This window comes from Colossoma macropomum, unplaced genomic scaffold (genome assembly GCF_904425465.1).
Source record: "Colossoma macropomum unplaced genomic scaffold, Colossoma_macropomum, whole genome shotgun sequence".
Taxonomy (NCBI): Eukaryota; Metazoa; Chordata; class Actinopteri; order Characiformes; family Serrasalmidae; genus Colossoma; species Colossoma macropomum.
The window spans coordinates 26,177,969-26,199,649 of NW_023494794.1; the positions used below are offsets into that span (position 1 = coordinate 26,177,969).

The following is a 21,681-nucleotide window of genomic DNA, read 5'->3' on the forward strand; positions in this document are numbered from 1 at the left end:
CATGCACAGTATGTGCTAAGCAGCTCTTTCCTCAGCGTATTTAGTCGTTTTTAAAGAAGCTGCGTTTGAGAAATATGGGCAAAGAAAAAGCAGAAACAGAAAAAGAAGAAGTCCAGTAAGATTACAAGCGTGTGGTCAGCTTTAGGGCTTGGACTTCACACTTCTCAATGCCGTACTGACAAAAACAACTGATCACAGCACTCAAACAGATCAGGCTCCCTTTATTATTCACACTGTTTTAGAAAAAATACTCATGGCATGTTTGGTAAAAACGTTCCATGATTTCTCTGAGCATAAGTTAGAATCTCCACTGGTGGTGGACATGAATCAGGATGTGCTCTGAATCGTAGGCGTCAGGTTGATGAGGGTGTTGCTGGCCTGGACCAGTTCTGAAATGGACACTCTTCCCCTCTGTTTGATGAACTGAGCCACAGCGTTCATCTCTTCAGGAGTGATGAAGATGAACTTCCCCCTGTCGTCGATCACTCCTGAAAAGTGTGATGGAATAGCAGAGAGAACAATCAGGGTGGGAGAGACCATCAGAGAAAGAAACACTAGAAGTTCAGAATAATAAATAATAAATAATAATAAACCCTAAAAACGAATAGCATTAGAGTTAAAGAGAAAGTTCGGCCAAAAATCAAACGTACACAGTTTTTCCCTTTACCCAAATGTAGCCAATCTGCCAAGTATGTTTGGCGTCTGAAGTTTGCTTCTTTAGTATTGTACTGGAGTTACGAGGCTAATGTGGCTAACAAGTAATGCAAGTTTATAGTCACCGGTTTAGCATTGTGCAAATCGCACGCCTAAATGATCAGAAATTCACCTCAAACTGTTGTTTAGTAAACTTTAATTGACTTGCTTTTGTGGTTTCTGACATGGTATGACATTCTGAATGATCTGGGGAACATATTGGAATCTTTCTGATCATTACTGTAATTGTGATTAATTAAGCAACAGAACACGAGAGGGAGTGCGTTATCGCGAAATAACATCACGGCTGTGATTTGGTCGCCGTAGATCATCACAGCCGTGATGTTATTAGCGATAACACACAACCTTGAGTGTTCTATTGCTTTTATACAACAGTTAAATAAATAAAGTAATAAATTAATAAACTGCGCCGTGAACGCGGCGTTTAATATGTTTTAATGTTCGCAGTTCCTTCACCAAATTATAGTTCCTTAACAAGCAGCTTGTTGCTACGTCAGAGTAACGAGCTCCGCCCACTCGCTGCACAGCCGGCAGTTCGTTCTCCAGCTCCTTACGCTAAATTCCCAAACTGTCATCACCACTGAGCAGCTTTTTTGTTTTTTGTTGCAGCAGTTTTATGGCTCAGTCTGATTTGGTCAGACTCTGAAGATCAGACTACACGTTTGGCGAATGGTGTTGGGTTAATTTGTGGCTGATTCCAGGTTGTTTAGCTGTTCTTCTGTCACAGCTGCCGACTGAAAAGCTGCTCAGTGGTGATGACAGTTTGGGAATTTAGTGTCGTCTCATCTTCAGAGTCTGACCAAATCGGCTGTCGGTCAAAAGTGATCTTAAAAGTGTCCATTTTCTGTTTGTGGCAAAGTAAGAAGAACAAACTCGTCAAACTCGTTGCTTAGCAACGGCATCTCAGTGCAGTGATACAGTGTTTGTGAAAAGCTGTGATGTTATGGCGAAATAACAACACAGTTAGAACGCCTCTCAACCAATCAGCTTGCATGGCTGAAACTAACTGCTGTATAAATTGTGATTATTGTCTATAATTGGGCATATTGTAAGTGATTTCTGGCCTTATGTTACCCTTTTACTTTAAAAGGCCCATGTAACACTTTTTCATCTTGTATTTTATCTTTTCCTCTGTCGACACATATGTTGGACGAGAGGGCCTGCCTCACAATCTCCGTTCTAGTTCATCCCAAAGGTGTTGGATGGGGTTGAGGGTCAGGACTCTGTGAGGGCCAGTCAAGTTCTTCCACACCAGAATCACCCAGCCAGGCCTTTATGGAGCTGCTTTGTGCACTGGGGCTCAGTCATGCTGGAACAGAAAAGGTTCTTCCCCAAACTGTTCCCACAAAGTTGGAAGCATAGAACTGTCCAAAATGTCTTGGTGCTGAAGCATTAAGATTTCCCTTCACTGGAACTAAGGGTTCTAGACCAACCCCTGAAAAACAACCCCATATCATCATCCCTCCTCCACCAAACTCTACAGCTGGCACAGTGCAGTCAGGCAGGTAACGTTCTCCAAACCCAGACTCGTCCATCAGACTGACCGATAGAGAAGCTGATTCGTCACTCCACAGAATATGTTTACACTGCTCCAGAGTCCAGTGGCGGCGCTTTACCCCACTCACAGTTGATCGTGGAATATTGAGGAAGGAAAGAAATTTTGCAAACTGGCTTGTTGCAACAGTGGCATCCTATTACAGCACCTCACTCGAATTCAGTGAGCTCTTTAGAACGACCCACTCTTTCACAAATGTGTGTAAAAGCCAGACTGCATGGCTAGGTGCTTGATTTTATAAACATGTGGCAATGAGACTGAATGAAACACCTGAACTCAATGATTAAGAGGTGTGTCCCAATACTTTTGTCCACATTACGTATAATGTAAATGACTTGGTTCTTGAGGCATCACTGTAAGCTGTTTTTGCAGCTTAGTTTCCATATATGGAAATATATGGACTGGACACTGAACGGCCCATTTTGAAACTTTAACAACGTTTACATACTACTTCAAACTTTTATTTCCAAAAAGTGAGGGAAATTCGATTTTCCATGATATGAGCCCTTTAAGTTTCGCCCCAATTTAAATTTACCCCTTCAGAGCATTATTTTTAAGATAAGGAAGATAAGGAGGTCAGCATATCACATTTTCAGTCTTTGAGAATGCTGAATGTAGTGCGCTGGACTTCCACTTAGATGTGGTTGTTGCACATTTTGTGGGTTACTTCTGATTGGCCTAACTCATCTACGGGCAGTTCTGCGTTATTAGGTTAAATGTTCCTCCTTTAACTTTATTTTAATAATACAAATATAATATCTTTAATATTATAATGTAGATATAAAAACAATCCTTCAGCCCTACTGTTTTCCTGAAAAGAGGACAATATTTTAGGCTTCAATATGGCAGCTACTTCTGTTTTTCTACTTTTTTCCATGTTTATAGATGAAAGTATTTCACACAGTGAAACCACATATCGCTGCTGTGGGAGGAAAACCTCGTATCTCCATTTTTGTTCGTTTTTCAGTTTTTGATAAAATCTGAAAATACCTGTTGTCCTTTACATTGTGTGTAAATTTCATGATGAATGGACCAAAATAAACGGCCCAAAATGACCTGGAAAAAACTCTGGTTCCATTGACTTACATTAAAAGTAAAGCAGGTTTTTTCCTTCTGCTGTAAAGTCACCGTTTTGGAAATACGAGGTTTTCGTCCGAGTTTAAATTAGATTTTCAGCTGAACCATCACATTAAATAACACTGTTATAGATGTACACATTTTCAGTCTCACTAAATATGTCAGCATGCACCATGATTGTTCACTCTGCAGTGTAACTCACCTGTAAGTGAACCATCTGCTATCAGGTCCTGCAGTCTGGCAATAGCATCCTAAAAAGATTCAGAAGAGCAATTATACTGGACTGAAATTGGACTTTCGAGCTGCGTTTGGGGCAGTAATTTCTAATATTTCTAAACACAGCCTTTTTATACTAGTGAGGTGAGAAGAAACCATATTTCTTACCTGTGTGCGCATTCCAAAATGGGACGCCAAGTCTTCTAACAACACCACCTTCGAGTCCTGTGAAAACAGCAGACTTCCAATTAAACAACATGGGTACAGCTAGAACTTAATACATAGTGTAAATCAAACAAAGAGGGGCTTTGGGGCGACTGGGCCATGTGAAGACACTTACACACCTTAATGTACTGGATAAACTCCTGGAGCAAGCTGCGGGACTGAAAGACATAAAAGATAAGAAGGAGAAATCGTCAAAATGAATCTGAAGAACACGGTCTGACTGATTTTGTAAGTGCCACAAATATTGCATTTACAGTAATTACAGGAAAAATCCCATTCGCTACTCACTCTGCCCAGACTATTCAGTGTAAAATCAATGATAAGCTGAATTTCAAGCAAAAGAACAATTAATATACTCATTTTCCCCTTGTTCCTACTGTAGTTATGTGGTTTCTGACACTGTATGACATACTCTTTTCTATAAAGATGGACAAATGTATGGATAATATTCAGGCGTCAAGGTGGGTGCTACTGTTTTTAGCTGTGCAACACACTCGTGCCCATGTGTATAGATAATAGTGTGCCATACAAGGTCAGGAACCACATAAGCAAGTCTTTTAGAGATCATTAAACTACTTAAGGTTAGGGCAAGTATGTGATGATTTAAGCATGGGGAACAAGCTTAAATATGCATTTTTCTTCACGTTTTATAGTATAATTTCTATTTATATGCTGAATATGGGGCAAAAAACATAAAATGTAAAATAAGCCATAATGTTTGCACAGGCCACCTTTTACCTTTTATTTTTTCTCCCCAATATGTTAAAATCAGCAAATAAACAGGAATTGTGTGTTAAAATGCACAGTAATATGTTCTCTGTAGAACATTTTCACTTAAAAAAAATCAACAAAACATGTCATCTGACCAGGTGCACCCAAACTTTTGCCCAGGACGGTACAGAAGCAAGCTTTGGACACTAATGTCCCTTTGCTGGGGGGGGAGACGGTTTTAATTCATTTTTTCAACAAACTATGGCTTAAAAGCTGAATTAGATATTAAAGGCTGCACCTCCTGTTCAGTGAGCTCATCAGCCTCTCCTTGCTCCTCGATGATGAAGGACTCTTTGAGTCGCTGGTACTCCTCTTCCTCCCTCTTCTCCTGCTCCTCTTTAGCACGCCGCAGCTCCTCCTCCTGAAACAGAAGAAATATATAAGTATAGTCTACTGTAACAGCTAAATCCAATTGATTACTGTTAGTATTCTATATTATTACTATTATTTAGTGAAATTACTTAAACTAGAAGCCTCTGGAGACTTTGCAGGATGTTAGGGTGCCTTAGGGGTGGGCAATAAGATGATATTTTATCATTGTTTTGATAAATTCTGTCACAGAATGCTTTTATGAGTATATTGTGGGTATTTTCAGTACTTCTACAGGGAGATTCACTCGAAAGAGGCCCCGAATATTCTGTAATAACTCTCTCTAGGACGTAGCAATCTGAATGAAACAATGTGCTCCTCAGTAAATGGAGCTTCGAAGAGGCCAGGATGCCCCTGCGTCGGAGCGATAAGGTAGATGCCGGACAGCCGTCGCGACATTTATGTAGTATATTTTTTTGGTTCAGATTGCTTCATCCTAATGGGAGTTACAGCAGAATATTCAGGGCCTCTTTCGAGTGAATCTCTCTGTAGAACAGAATTTTTGCGAGGATTAAATAAAAAAACTCCATGGCCGTTTTTTCTATTCTCAAATTTGTTTGCAAGCGAAATATTCTAAAGCAACATCTTCGAGTGTCGTGATGTTACGTTTCCTCCGTATCCCTCAGTCTAAGGTTGCCATATTTTAAAATGTGGCCAGTCAGACTTGTTTATGGGCATGAAATGACACACTGATCATTTCATGCATGTAAAACCCTCAGCAATTCACATTTAGTACCAGATGAACAAAACCAGAAACTATGAACAGACGTGGTGTATATGTAGTGACACCTGCTGGCCACTGTGAATAACTGCGCTTTGCAGTGACCTGTTTCTGTTCCTGCAGTCTCTCCTTCTCCTCCTCCTTCCTCCTCTCCTGCTCCTTCAGCTCCTGCATGCGCCTCCTCTCCTCTCGCTCCTCCCGCTCAGCCTGTTTCAGTGAACACAAGACCACCCTTATGTTAACAGACATTCAGTACATCTGAGATGTGTTGGGCTAGATTGAGATTTGTTGCAGGAAAAAAAAAAAAAAACACACTCTTGACAGCCAATCAGAATGCAGTGAACATGTGGACGGAGCATCTGAGAGCATCTAAGGCCCAATCCCCTTTCTTCTTTTTACCCCTATCCCTTGTTTTTGAGTGTCACCCTAACCCCTTGGAACTGAGTTACAAGGGGTAGTGTTTGAAATCTTCCCTCTGAAATGGGACCCTCAAATAAAAAGAGCATCACTTCATTAACAGCTACTAGCGCTGCTCTGTAGGCGACCCTGCCAGTCTGCAGTGACAGCAGAGGAGGGTAAAGTTCAGCTCCTCACTGCTGGGCTTTAGATACATTTAGGGCATCATATGACTTCAAAGAGGGGGGCATCAGAACTGCTGGACTATTTAAGGTGGAACGGGAAAGTTAGCTAGCTAGCTACCGAGGCATTAGCATACAGTTAGTGATTTTTTTATGCTTGTTATGAAGAAAACAGCCATAATACACTGAAACGACATTAAACTAAGATAATACAGTGGTTATAGTAAATTTTTAACAGAGAAAAGTCTCACATTTGTGGATTTCTTTGGTCTCTTGTTCAGCCATCTTGCTGTCTGTTGTTCTTTTTTTCCTCATAACACTGAAAAACCTCCGTTTGGAGGGTCATGTAGCCCTAACACTTCGCCCTACCCCTCTATCTCAACACAAATTGGGACACCCTCCCCCTAGACGTGAACGCGCAAAACAGAGGGCTAAGGGCTCAGTGGTAGGGGAGGGGGTGAAATGGGATTGGGCCTAAATGTGACAATTGGTTATTTGGTATTTATCATGGTTTTTATAGTTAACAAGAACTATTTGTAAAGTTAAAACCAGCAGTGAAAAAAATATAATAACAAAACATTAAAATCTTAATATAAATAAACTTGTTTTCAAAAACGCAAAAACAATCAAAACTGTAATGTTGAAGGCACAACTAACTAAAACTTAACAGAATTACTGAGAACAAAACCTTTAGTTCTAGTTTTTTAGTGCATGGAAGAGAGTTTAGAAGTGGACCTTTTTTGTGTTGGGCTGTTTTTAAGGAAAGCTGAAGCCGAGCTGAGTTCAGTCAAATACCTACTATCACAACATTCATCAAAACCCAAACTGAAAAACTGAAACTAAATAAAAACTGAACTAAAACTATTAATGCAGTCTTAAGACTGGAATCAAAAGCCAAACAATAAAATTAAAAACTAAAAAATAAAAACTAGTTAAATTCATTAAAAACAGTCTAATGTTGCTTCAGTAACTCTGTGACCGTTTGTTTATTTGTTTATACAGTGCTTCTCTGTTTCTGTGAGTCCAGTCTCTCACCTCCCTCTGTGCTCTCTTGGCCTGTTTCTCTTCCAGCTTCCTCATCTTCTTAGCGCCCACTTTCCCTGCAGCCTGGGGGCGCTCCTCAGCCTGCAGCTGCTCATCTTCCTCATCCTCATCTACCTCCGGAGCAATGTTCTCTGAGGAAGAGGCAACAAAACACAAACATGCAGTGTTAATTTGATCAAAAATCTCAGTCGACTGAGTGTTTTCATAAATGATAATGATAGAAATAATTGGAAAATATTACAACCTTTTTAGTTTCATATATTTTATTTATAAATAAACATTATATTTGACATTTTTGACTAAGCCACTTTGTGAAATGCTTCATTCTAGAGAAAATTACTATGTCAGAATTGCTCACAGTGGTGGTGACAGGAACCAGACGTCTGAAGAGTTTAATGCCTTCATGCTAGAAAGTTAGTAAATGAAATGGATATGAGATGCTTGCTGATGTCTGAGACAATGTTTTATGATATTTTTGACACAAAGTTTTGCTCTAAAATGTATTTTTTGTGTCCATTCAAGGCAAATTAGTCCCTGAAGAAAACAGGTTTACCACTATTTTACTATTATATAGTATATATTACATACATTACATATGTTATATTGTATATATAGCAGAGGTCACTAATAGGCGGTCCGCGGTCCGAGTCCGGACACAGGCGCTGTCCTATGTGGACCTGGACCTATAACTGATAAACGATGGACAATTATTTAATTTTGATGGGGTGGTCCTGTTTAAATCCACATGTCATTTCTAGTCATTACGGTAGCTTTAGCGGCTCGGGAGACTCACAGACCAATCACATGCGTTGTAAATATCACACGTGACGCTACTCAGCCAATCAGATCTGTGCATTACGATGAGCACTGAGACTCGAGTGAGTGACGCACACACAGGGGAGGGACGAGGCGAGAAACAGCAGTCGGACAAGAAAGTGAGTCAGATTATTGTACATGACGTTCTCTAAAAACAGAAAACTGATGATAAATGTTGTTGAAATATGACTGAATTATAATTTATTTGATTTGATATTCAGTTGTTGACTGTATAAGATGTTGATATACCTACTAGGCTACTTCAGTAAACAGTATATGGCACTGAATCATGATGCAAGTTAGACATTATGATGTTCTGGACCTTCGCTTGAGGAAATTTTCTCTAACTGGACCTTATTGAATTTTAATTAAAGACCCCTGATATATAGTATATATTACATATAAAAACTCTACAAAGAAGACACATGTAGGTGGTTTTACATAGTTAAAATGATAGTATATCATATAGATAGTATAAAATGTTTATATTTTTGTGACCCCTGGTTCCTATCGCCACAACTGTGAAGAAATCCGAGTTGGTAAGTTTCTCTACAGTGAACAATTCTTTGTTTCTTGTTTCTTTGTTTACAGCTTGATGACTGAATTATCCTGAATTTCTTAAAAAAATCAGTGAAATTTCTCTTTAAATGAACACTCCACCCTAATTAACTGTCATATCTGTAACATAGGGTCGAATATTACTGTCAATCCAGGGCTCTGTAAACGAAAACAACCTGATAAACACATTTCTAACTCAAAACACTCATAATAGAAGCCAATGAGGACATTACTGCGCATGCTAATTGACTACATGCACAGATGTGGCAGATGTGTCACCGTTCTCTGGGGCGTCCCGCTGTGCGCGTCTCTGTGCCATCATCCTGTCGAGACCTCTGCGGCGGCGGGGCATGCCGGCCCCTCGCTCCTCCGCCACTCGCGGGGCCGCTGCAACTCGCGCAACCACATTCTGACGATCTTCATGGTCAGCTGTTGAGGGATTGATGAAGAATGTGCTGTAGATAGTTCTATACAGAACCTTTACGAAAAGGGTTCTTCTATTGTTACAATGCCAAGCTTGCAACAATAGAAAAACCTTTAGGGTGCCATATAGAACCTTTTTTCAAAAAGGTTCTGTATAGCACCATCTAGAACACATTCATGCACATTTTCACAGTTTTTCAAAGAATGTTTCATGATGTAAAGAACCGCTTAGTCATGCAAAGGGTTCTATATAGAACCATTTTCTTTACTCAAGAACCTGTGAAGGACCACCTTTGGTTTGGTGGACTACTCTCAGTCCAGCAGTGACACTGAGGTGTTTAAAAACTCCAGCAGCACTGCTGTGTCTGATCCACTCAGACCAGCACAACACACACTAACACAAGTGGAGCTGATAAAATGGACAATGAGCATAGAAACAAGGAGGTGGTCATAATGTTATGCCTGATGTGTGTATATATATATATATATATATATATATATATATATATATATATATATAAAAGACATAATTATTCAGGCATTCATAATTTATATAACAGTTTCAGAGTCCATTAAGAACAGGTCAAATGTGGAAAATCTGTCTGAGACTACAACTAGTCTCCAGCAGCACTGCTGTGTCTGATCCACTCGCACCAGCACAACACACACTAACACACCACCACCACGTCAGTGTTACTGCAGTGCTGAGAATGACCCACCACCCAAATAGTACTGCTCTGTGGTGGTCCTGACCACTGAAGAACAGGGTAAAGTATGCAGACAAACAGATGGACTACAGTCTGTAACTGTAGAACTACAGACTGCTCCTATACGGTCAGTGGAGCTGATAAAATGGACAGTAAGTGTAAACAAACGAGGTGGTTTTAATGAAGTGTCTGTTCGGTGTATATTTCTCATGCATTTTGGCCAGTTTTTTATCATTTTATAGAAGCAATCTGGCAACCCTGGTTGTACTGTGTTAGTGAGAGCAGTTCAGGCGGTCAGGCCGAGTTACTGACAGCTGCCCAGCTGACTTTCCCAAGCTTATCTCTTCGTACTTACCGACTGACCGCAAATACGTTTAGCTGAATAAGACTAAAGACTTCTCTCTGAAGGGTCTTAAGCATTAATGTCCTCGCAGTAAAGTCGCTCTTACCTTCCTCCGCGCGCCCCCGGACCTTCACAGCGAAGACTATCAGAACTATGAGAATCGCTGCAGCTATGAGATAAAGAGCGATGTCCATTATTAATTACGGTATTTATGACTTCAACACGGCACGTTACATGAAGCGGACATCAACACACGAGTGTAAACACGGGCCTAAAGATGACGCCGCTCTCCAATATCCTCCGCCTCCGTTATGAAGCGGTGCGCCACCTACCGGCTCGGAGCCGCTGCTACGTAAGCTGCTCGGAGACCTTAATATGAACACCGATCAGACTTTGTAGTTCTACAGTTACAGACTGTAGTCCATCTGTTTCTCTGCATACTTTCTTAGCCCCCTTTTACCCTGTTCTTCGGTGGTCAGGACCCCCATGGACCCTCACAGAGCAGGTACTATTTGGGTGGTGGATCATTCTCAGCACTGCAGTAACACTGACGTGGTGGTGGTGTGTTAGTGTGTGTTGCGCTGGTCTGAGTGGATCAGACACAGCAGTGCTGCTGGAGTTTGTAAACACTGTGTCCACTCACTGTCCACTCTATTAGACACTCCTACCTTGTCAGTCCACCTTGTAGATGTAAAGTCAGAGACGATAGCTCATCTGCTGCTGCACAGTTTGTGTTGGTCATCCTCTAGTCCTTCATCAGTGGTCACAGGACGCTGTTGGCTGGATATTTTTGGTTGGTGGACTATTCTCAGTCCGGCAGTGACACTGAGGTGTTTAAAAACTCCAGCAGCACTGCTGTGTCTGATCCACTCAGACCAGCGCAACACACACTAACACACCACCACCACGTCAGTGTTACTGCAGTGCTGAGAATGATCCACCACCCAAATAGTACCTGCTCTGTGAGGGTCCATGGGGGTCCTGACCACTGAAGAACAGGGTAAAGGGGGCTAACAAAGTATCAGAGAAACAGATGGACTACAGTCTGTAACTGTAGAACTACAAAGTGCACCTATATAGTAAGTGGAGCTGATAAAATGGACAATGAGAGTAGAAACAAGGAGGTGGTCATAATGTTATGCCTGATTGGTGTATCTGTATATATATATACGACGACCTCAAGATCTGATTTAGAATATAGACAGTACTACAGTCCTGTAGATAATCTGGCAAACTAGACTTAAACCTTTGCCTACCCTGCTAATGTACAAGACACTCTACAGCTGGTGGAGGTGAAAAAGTATAACTTATAATAAAAAGTGAACTTATAATAAAGTATATATCACATTGTTATGACAGTAGGGGTCAGTTTTGATGGAAGGGCCAGAAGAGGACGTCTGAACATAGGGCTAAGGAAACATGGATCCACCACTGCTCATCTTCCTTTTTTATGAAAGCAGGAATTTAAATATTAACTATAATCAGTCCAAAGGCAATTCTAATAAGTGTCACATATTGTAGCTTCCTCTTATAACCTACATAATAAATGTTCTACTGCTGTTATGGTTCTGCAATGTAATGTGAAAAGAAATAAAGCAAAGACGCCCCAAAGATTATATCAAACGTACTTTAATGTTGGCAGCCCCTTCTGCCAAAAACAGTAGTAACCCTTGTTTTACAGACAGAGCTATAAAACTGTTTCAGGTTCAGCTCAGCTTTCTCAGTATGTACCAGATAAACCTGCTGTCTGTTCCAGTCAGCTTGTAAAGCATTTCCCAGCTAAAATGGAACAATGACGGGTTCAGAATTTTCCTGCTGTCACTCTCAGCCACTCTCAGGCTGCAGGTCAAATATTATCTTATACAAGCTGTACGTGCTAAAGTAAAAAAAATAATAATAACAGTTCACTGTAGTGTAAAGCGAGCTGTTACTGTCGTAGTTATTGTGGAAAAAAATACATGCTGTCATCAGAAATAACACGTAGAATATTTCTGAACCAATGAGACTGTGCTGTCAGAACTTTTGTTGTATGATACAAACTAATATTGAAAAATAGTTACATACTGTGATATAATAGGTGAGCTAATGCAATACTCAAAAATAATAAACAGGTTAAAGACTTTGCAGTTTACATTACATTAGAGAAGGCATGACAAAATATTCACAGGTATAATATAGTTCTATACGCCATCAGTCACGAGGAAAACATCAGTGAGTGCGTTTACACGCACTCAATCTGATCATAATCGAATTTCTGCAGTTATCCAATTATTCAAATGGTCAGGTAAACACCATACTCCGATCTAGAAATTCAATTAAGGAATCCGATAAAGAGGCTGGATTTTAGCTCAGTAATCTGATTTCTCAGTGCTGTAAACTCTTACTCTGATTTCTTTCGGATTTCTCAGTCTGCGCACGCGCGAAAACAGACGGCAGTACCCGCAGCGTTTCTGTGAGACACTTGGAGCGACGCTGAAACCAAATACGAAATAAAGGATTTAAATATTCTTCATCTTCTAGATGATGTATGTTCGTATTTTCAGGTTAAGTGGTGCGTTGTTTGAAAAAAAGAAAGCCGAGGCACAAAGTTTGAGTTTTATGTTCCGTTTACTTCACGTCTTCTTCTGTGAGTTTATTGGCTGGTAGCAAAGCAGAAATCTAATTACTGCCTGACTCATGTAGACCTGGAGTTTCCCATGATCTGATTACTCGAATGCATGTAAACATGTGGATCAGATTACTGACAAAATCTGATTTTCTGCAGTTTTCGGATTATTAAGTGCATTCAAACACACTCAGTGATCAAGTTCATCACTTCCCAACATCAGTTTTAGCTTGTGCTGGAGCAGCCAGGCTTGCGACTCACGGCAATGCTCCTATTTGTCGCAGCCATGTATGGTGTGAATGTCTATGGTGTGAATTCTTTCAGTGCCCAGGATTTGGTGGCGATCTCCTGTTGCAGTCTGGAATATTCTTCAGCCAGGATTTCAAACTCTCTGCCGTAGATCTCAAAAGATGCCAGTTTAGACTCCAGCGACTGTTTCTCCATCTGGGCCGCCTTCAGTTCGGTGTTGAGCTTCTCCCTGAGATGAGCAACAAACAAAAGATCGGAGGAGTAAGTAAAGATTTCATCTCAAGGGACCCATTTCATGGAAAAACAGATGCATCTAACTTATTTTAATAAAAGAGTTTGATGTGACTTTTTTCTGTGATGTCACAAAAACTAACACAGTTTAGCTCTGACCATATAAGCTATAAGGAGTGTTTCAATCTGTTTTTTTTTTTTTTTAGAAGGGTAGCCAATCAGAAGAGAGGTCAGTTACATCTGTCTTAAAGCCATGGTGACAACAGCTAAGGGATAAAGAGAGGCTGGAAAATAATCATGTAAAAATGATTTCTGACTCTTTTTGATACATTTATCCACAAAAATACCATAAGAGAAAAAAGTAGGATGAGGACTCTGTCTTTCAATATCAGCATTTTGGAGAGGTGAAAGACACTTCATTAAGCTTGCCTGCTGCACGAAGTAGTGTATAAGTGTATTATAAAACAAAGGGACACAGAAATGTAAAGAAATATAGTGTGATTCAAAAAGATTCATCAGATTCCAGAATGATTTATTTCATATGGTTTAAGTGAACGCAAAGTTCAGTATGTAATTTAATCAAGTGTTCAATATGAACCTCCTCCAGCTGTACGGACAACATCAGCGCCATAGTCAAATTCATCCCATACTCGATTGAGCATGTCGGGTGTCGCTGCACTCACGGCTCTTTCAGTGCGATTTCGGAGATCATCCAGTGTTGTGGAACCAACGCCGAACGCTCTGAGCTGTTTGAGGTTCACTGCCCATGAAAATCACGCTGCACAGTTATGACGGATTCACTCTTATTGAAGTGGAGAACGCAGAACGCTTTCTGCTCAGGGGTCTCATCTCCTCTCAGACTGAAGGGAGCCATCTTCTGGTGACAGTCAGAAACTCTATGACCCCCTCGTTCAATTGGATTGTGATTGGTTCCTAGGCGCCTCACGGTTGTAAAAATATGCCGCTTTGAAATCGATTGAAACTTTTTGAATCACCCTGTATTTGTAAAAACGTACTGCAATCTTGACTTCAGCCTTCATTGAAGTGAACACTAAAGCAAGAGCAATACCTTCTCTCATTCTGGATTAGAGACCAGCTGTCTAATGGTCACTCACGTTATCTTCCGATGAGCTGCGATCTTGTCTCTCGTGTAGGTGTCAAGCTGGACCTCAAGCATCTCTGCCCTGTGAAAATCAAATTATTAGTACTGCAATAAATCTAACAGGACAGTTTTACTAGGCAAGGTCTAATAATGCCATTATAATCTCAATAGTTCATTAATTTAAACCTCATGTGTATGTGCCATGATTTTTCTGGGCATTAGCAACAATTATAGCAAGAAGATGAAAACAGGTAAGGAAAACAACTGTTTTTCAGAATGTTAGTGATAAATACTAATAAATTACAAATAAACTGCAGATATTATGCTTGAGCATTGAGCTCAGAGAGGCTCCTATGCAATCTGAAAGATGCAGAAGTCAAAATACCTAATCTTCTGAATGCCAATTTCACATTTGGCCTCGAAGTACTCAATCTTCTTCCTGTCGAGGTCCTTCTGCACTTTCAGTCGGAGATCCAGGACAAGGGTCTGTAGCAGCTGCATGCATTCAAGCAGTTCCTATCAGAAAAGATGAAAGCTGTAGGTAAAGCACTACTCCAGCTGGATTAGTTTTACCACAAGAGGCTATGTAATGAAATCTGTAATGGACTTGACCGTGTGACTTGTACAGAATTGGGTATGTGTCATTTACTCAAATTCACAGTCAGTCTAAACTTAAAATCAGAGCCCTTGTGCACAAATTAGTAGCCAGGTTTCCATCCCATCTAGCTCGATGAAATGAAAGTGAACGACTAAAATATTGTTTAAAAAAAATGCAAATACTACAAATGACTTTCCAGTTTTAAGTAAGGGAATGAAACTGCACTCGTAAACACACTTGTGATGAATACAAAGCAAGTTTACATACATTTTTTAATATGGAGCAACTTCTCTTTGCAGTTTTGTTTAATGTAATGTGTGTATGTCACATCATAGGAGCACATAGACAAAACACATTGTCATAACAAAAGGGCTCAGGGTCAGCTGGAAGCACCTCGTATCTGTTTAGCGTCTGAAATCACTATTATTTTTCTTCTTTGATAAGATAAACGTGTTTTAAGAAAAATGTTTTTATTATTTTCCTTAGTGCACTAGTACCTGTTGCCTTGTGCCATGTTTTGTAGCTACAGCTATGCATAACAAAATCACCGGATGAGTCAAAGACTATTCAGTTTGCATCTGAGTGATTTATTCTGCAAATACATTTCCATTCATCACATTTGTTTTTTAATAGGTAAAATTTGTTTACACCTCATGCATATATTTATGTGAAATTTGTAGTTATAATTTTTTTTATATTTGCTTTCCATCAAGTAATTTTTTATTTGATGAATCAAAACAGCCAGAAAAAAAATGCGGACGCAAACCCTCCTAGAGCTTGCCACAGGACACACTGCAGATTCATACTGGATTAAAATCACTCCACAATTATTACCGTCAGACTGTAAAACTACACACTGCAGATTCATACTGGATTAAACTCGCTCCACAATTATTACTGTCAGACTGTAAAACTACACACTGCAGATTCATACTGGATTAAAATCGCTCCACAATTATTACTGTCAGACTGTAAAACTACACACACTGCAGATTCATACTGGATCAAAATCACTCCATAATTATTACTGTCAGACTGCAAAAACTATATACTAAACTAAAATCCCAGAACTTAGTCAGTAATATTTTAATACACAGCACCTCTGCATGTAAAACTAATCCAGCTTGAAAAGAGCTTTCAATTGTGCATTCTCTCATTTTTGGTGCTTTATTATGCATGGAGGAAAGCAGCTCCTCTGCTGACTCACAGAAAGGTAGGAATGAGTTTGACGCTGCAATACGGTGCCATTCTCTCTGTTCCTCTCGGTTAAACTCTCCGCTCTGTGACGTTCACTCTCCAGGAGCGCTGGCAGCTTAGACAGCTTCACACATTTGAGCCCCTCACTTTCATTCTCTGAAACAGAGTCAACAGAAAGCAGAAAACAGTGTTTTCTTACGTGGACAATAAGAACAATACATATCAGCTGTCAAGTGGCAACATGGATCACAGAACAAAAGAAGTTTAAGCTGTTTACCCCACTCAGGTTGGTAGTAGGAAAGCAGGCTGAACAGCTTCTTCTTCAGGTGCTTTTGCAATTCTGTTGGCAACCTCTGTTTCATCTGCCACACATCCTGTATGGAGAGAATTAAACATTATTTAGGATTACAATTTTTAGATCACTTCAATACCAACATCACAAGTCAAGATTTCTCTCAAAATACATACACACTCCACTTACTATATAGGTGGTCAGGACCCCCATGGACACAGAGCAGGTACTATTTGGGTGGTGGATCATTCTCAGCACTGCAGTAACACTGACGTGGTGGTGGTGTGTTAGTGTGTGTTGCGCTGGTCTGAGTGGATCAGACACAGCAGTGCTGCTGGAGTTTTTAAACACCTCAGTGTCACTGCTGGACTGAGAATAGTCCACCAGCCAAAAACATCCAGCCAACAGCGTCCTGTGGGCAACGTCCTGTGACCACTGATGAAGATCGTCTCTGACTTTACATCTACAAAGTGGACTGACAAGGTAGGAGTGTCTAATAGAGTGGACAGTGAGTGGACACAGTGTTTAAAAACTCCAGAAGCACTGCTGTGTCTGATCCACTCAGACCAATGATCCACCACCCAAATAATACCTGCTCTGTGAGGGTCCATGGGGGTCCTGACCACTGAAGAACAGGGTAAAAGGGGGCTAACAAAGTATGCAGAGAAACAGATGGACTACAGTCTGTAACTGTAGAACTACAAAGTGCACCTATATAGTAAGTGGAGCTGATAAAATGGACAATGAGCGTAGAAACAAGGAGGTGGTCATAATGTTATACCTGATTGGTGTATATTATGCCAGTTCCCCTTAATGGCATATGAAGGAATAATAGACCAACAAAAATGGTCTGAAATGGCTTCATTATATGAATAATATCTCGTTAAATTAACACACGTTAAATGTAACTTTTTCTTCTCTCATACATTCATCATACCATGTTTTGTTAAATGCCTCAAATATTAAAAATCTAAACCCTTTTGTGCCTGTTTGAGCCTTTTTCAACACGTTTCTTTCCAAATTATTCATTTTCTTTCAATCTTACTCCGTCATTATTGTGCTGTTGTTTCAAAAGTGAATGGTCAGTGGTGGAGGCGGAAGCATACCTGCTTTGGAGGCATCTGATTCAGCACTTTCTCAGAAGAGAGCCCCAGAATCAGGGACTGATCCTGGTTGACGGTATCGCTGGGGTCTAACTGCTTGGCACACCGAGCCACTATCAAACACTGTTCCAGAGTATCATAGAACTGCAAGGAGAAGACCCAATCAAATCAGCTGAAGCAATAAAATTCATTGTGTATGTGTAATAATCATTTTATATACAGTACTGTAAGTAAGTCCAAGACCGATTCATTCATTTTTCAGTATCGGGGGGAAAAAGGCAGAAAACACATTCAACAGAAAACTGCACAACTAAATATAATATTACATTTTTCAGTATTTAATTTCCACTCTACAGATTCCATTCATTCAGGAGACTTGCTTTCATGCATTGTCATTTCTGTGCACATTAGCTTGCTGACTGCTAAACAACCTCATAAGTCAGAGGCTCCAGCTAAACTTGGAGGGAAAATGTATCAGGTCTGGGGCATTTCTGTTTACCGTAGGGTGCAATAGCAGCCACTTCCTAAAATGCCATTCATTTTTCTCACAGAGAGAGCTGGAGTTTCTATATGGGCATGATGTCAACAACAGAATTACCCATGATTTCAGAGGTCTATTGTTGCCACACTGCACTGATCATACCTTGTCATCTGCTGCTGAGACAGTGGAGTGATGCTGGCTGCAGCGATGCTCCTGGACCATCTCCTTCAGGAGCCTGTGGAGACTCTCCAAACGCAGCCAACCCAACTTCTGTGTCCGGAGCTCCTTCTCCGCCTGCACAAATGACATTTCAGTTTAATCTGCTCTGTTCTATGCATGTTTCACAATAAATCATGATTTCACGGCTATAAATAAACTTTTAGTGTCACTCATCACTAATTCACAACTTCCTGGCAATCGGTCTTAAGTTACAAAAGTAGGACTCGTTTCCTTTTTCTATGCATATTTGCCTACCAGGTGTTTATGTCCATCTAATATGTTACAAAGTGACATATTACTATTATTACCTTCTCCAGCTCTTTTCTTAAGTGCAAAGTGAGCCCGGTGTGATCCACATGCTGAGACAAAGTGGCCAGAAGCTTGCAGAACAGTGGATTCTGAGTCAAATCCTCCTCCGTCAGTGGACACAGGGGAAACGCAGCTAAAACTAAAGACAAAATATGTTAAGACAGATGCAAGAACTCCAGTTTTTAAGTTTATTGGTGCATATATTCGTTAAACTACCTTGTGAACCTACAAATACTACTTTGCTCTAAGAAATGTGAAGGTATACACCGATCAGGCATAACATTATGACCACCTCCTTGTTTCTATGCTCATTGTCCATTTTATCAGCTCCACTTACTATATAGGTGCACTTTGTAGTTCTACAGTTACAGATTGTAGTCCATCTGTTTCTCTGCATACTTTGTTAGCCCCCTTTTACCCTGTTCTTCAGTGCTCAGGACCCCCATGGACCCTCACAGAGCAGGTACTATTTGGGTGGTGGATCATTCTCAGCACTGCAGTAACACTGACGTGGTGGTGGTGTGTTAGTGTGTGTTGCGCTGGTCTGAGTGGATCAGACACAGCAGTGCTGCTGGAGTTTTTAAACACCTCAGTGTCACTGCTGGACTGAGAATAGTCCACCAACCAAAAATATCCAGCCAACAGCGTCCTGTGGGCAGCGTCCCGTGACCACTGATGAAGGACTAGAGGATGACCAACACAAACTGTGCAGCAGCAGATGAGCTCTCGCCTCTGACTTTACATCTACAAGGTGGACTGACAAGGTAGGAGTGTCTAATAGAGTGGACAGTGAGTGGACACAGTGTTTAAAAACTCCAGCAGCACTGCTGTGTCTGATCCACTCTACCAGCACAACACACACTAACACACCACCACCACATCTGTGTTACTGCAGTGCTGAGAATGATCCACCACCCAAATAGTACCTGCTCTGTGAGGGTCCATGGGGGTCCTGACCACTGAAGAACAGGCTAAAAAGGGGCTAACAAGTATGCAGAGAAACAGATGGACTACAGTCTGTAACTGTAGAACTACAAAGTGCACCTATACAGTAAGTGGAGCTGATAAAATGGACAATGAGTGTAGAAACAAGGAGGTGGTCATAATGTTATGCCTGATCTGTGTATACTTGTATGAGCAAATGATATGCAGTGAGAAGTCAGCGTTTGTATAAAGAGCCCATTTTAGTCTGTACATTTTTGTTTTTTCCTGCTCGGCTCTTTAGCTTATTTGAAAAGCCTACCTGAGGACAAAACAGAACAGTTTAACAGGAGAACACTAAAGTGTGCAGTACAGAAGAACTTCAGGAGCACAGCTAGGAAGCACTGGTTTATTAGAGATTCTTTGTTTGACCTACCTTGGTGATGTAAGCTGTCACCTTTGCCCACAGAGCTACAAACGGAGTCCGGACACTGTAACATCTCAACTGCTGAAACACAAGATAGCAAAAATACACATATGCAAATACATACACATTTAAATACAGACAGTCAGGTCCATAAATATTTGGATGTCAACAAAGTTGATATTGATACTGTTGATAAAATTGATATTCTGTCTACCATAGGTTACTGGGGTTAAAACTAAACAATGAACATGAGCTCAATTTGCAGACTTTCAGTTTTAATTTGAGGGCATTAGTAATTAGTCCTGTTTAACTGAATTTACAGAAGCGCAGTACGGCACATAAATCATTGTAGTTGTAATTTTTCGTAGTATTATTTCCAAATGTGGCCTGGGTTTGATTCCCCGGCCGGGCGACCGAGGTCCTTTCTGTGTGCAAGTTCTCCCCGTGTCAGCATGGGTTTCCTCCCACAGTCCAAAGACATGCAGTCAGGCCAATTGGACATGCTTAATTGCCCCTAGGTGTGAGTGTGGGTGTGACTGTATATGTCTGTCTGTCTGTCTGCCCTGCGATGGACTGGTGACCTGTCCAGGGTGTATCCTGCCTTCCACCCAATGATGGCTGGGATAGGTTCCAGCTCCCCCCATGACCCAGAAGGATAAGCGGCTTAGAAGATGTGCGTGTGTGTGTATACCCAAATGTGGCACTACTTTTTTTTATCTTTTTCAACTTATCAAACCTCAAATATCGTGACACGTAGCTTATCATGTATCACGAAAGCGTCTTCAAGCATTGCGATACTATTTATTATCGACCCCAACCCCAAATACCTCAGTGATATGAAGCTGAGGTCAGCTTTTTAATTCGTATCTTCCCGCTCCACCTTAAATGGTGCAGCGCCAGAATATAACCGCTGTACCATTTAAGGTGGAACGGGAAAATTCGAACAAGAAGCCGAATTAGGGAGTGATCGCGTTTCTAAATGTATACTGAAATAGTGATACATGAGTGTTGTTGAAACTTGAAAATACTCATATGAATGACAAAAAAGCAGCAACCTAAATGTTTTGCGTATATTTAACTACATTTCCGAAGACGAATACAGACCGTTAGCGACAGCTAGACCAGCTGCCAGCGCCGCTAAGCTAAGCTAACGTTAGCTACTACTAAAAAGAGCTGCTTCACACAGAAACTCAACTCTAACACTCAGTTTAGTCTGCAGGGTCCTTTTCTTAACCACTGGGACTCTTAAAGTAAGTGGAAAACGCGGTCGTTGTAAATAAACAGACTCTCTAACTTACGTCTGAGTTTGTTTCTCTCCGCTGTTTACAGGACTCTCCTGCTTTCGTGTTTACCGCCGCCCTACTGCGCATGCGCGCTTGCACCCCTCAGCAAAACGTCATGTCAAAATTAAATAAAAGTCTTTTTGTGTCTACGGAAAAAATGTGGACCCTCTTTTAATTTGTTTATCTGTGACTTCATTCAGTTTCTTCAAAGGTTATCTTTTATGAAGAAACCTAGCAAAAATTACTGTGTATGACAATGGCGAAATACATTCTAACCTAAATATGCTCCATTTTTCCCTCTTGCTCATTTTTCTGTCTTTTATATTTATCTGTTTTTGCATCGCCTTGCGAAAGTTCTTTGTTGTTGTGATACCTTTTTCATTTTTAAATGTGGTTTCTATTGACTAATGTCCCTTTTTTGCACTGCAATGTTTGTTGACTCAATTTTAAAAAACAAACAAACAAACAAAAACAAACAAACAAAAAAAAAACAGTGAAGTCTGTCTTACGGAACCCCTAAGGTGATATGGTGACTATTTTTAAATTA

At 40.5% G+C, this 21,681-nt stretch overlaps 2 protein-coding genes across 3 annotated transcripts; both read right to left on the minus strand.

Annotated features, from left to right (window-relative positions):
* Nucleotides 1-192: 192 nt before the first annotated feature.
* Nucleotides 193-10,420, minus strand: LOC118814855 (DDRGK domain-containing protein 1-like). The gene is made up of 9 exons (XM_036580687.1): nt 10,224-10,420; nt 8,924-9,073; nt 7,262-7,401; nt 5,754-5,855; nt 4,797-4,919; nt 3,907-3,945; nt 3,731-3,787; nt 3,549-3,597; nt 193-488 (listed from the first exon to the last, which is right to left on the minus strand). The coding sequence occupies exons 1-9, from the start codon at nt 10,309-10,311 to the stop codon at nt 328-330; spliced, it is 909 nt and encodes a 302-aa protein (XP_036436580.1). The 5' UTR covers nt 10,312-10,420; the 3' UTR covers nt 193-327.
* A 2,403-nt stretch (nt 10,421-12,823) lies between these two features.
* Nucleotides 12,824-21,228, minus strand: haus4 (HAUS augmin-like complex, subunit 4). 2 transcript variants are annotated; one of them, XM_036581061.1, is made up of 10 exons: nt 21,150-21,228; nt 19,861-19,932; nt 18,503-18,642; nt 18,138-18,269; nt 17,498-17,638; nt 16,377-16,473; nt 16,110-16,255; nt 14,690-14,820; nt 14,318-14,386; nt 12,824-13,200 (listed from the first exon to the last, which is right to left on the minus strand). In XM_036581061.1, exons 2-10 carry the CDS (start codon nt 19,922-19,924, stop codon nt 13,026-13,028), a joined length of 1,095 nt encoding a protein of 364 aa, XP_036436954.1. In that variant the 5' UTR covers nt 19,925-19,932; nt 21,150-21,228; the 3' UTR covers nt 12,824-13,025. The 2 variants fall into 2 exon arrangements, with proteins under 2 accessions (XP_036436954.1, XP_036436955.1); XM_036581062.1 differs by having other exon boundaries at nt 19,861-19,929; nt 21,150-21,217.
* Nucleotides 21,229-21,681: the final 453 nt, after the last annotated feature.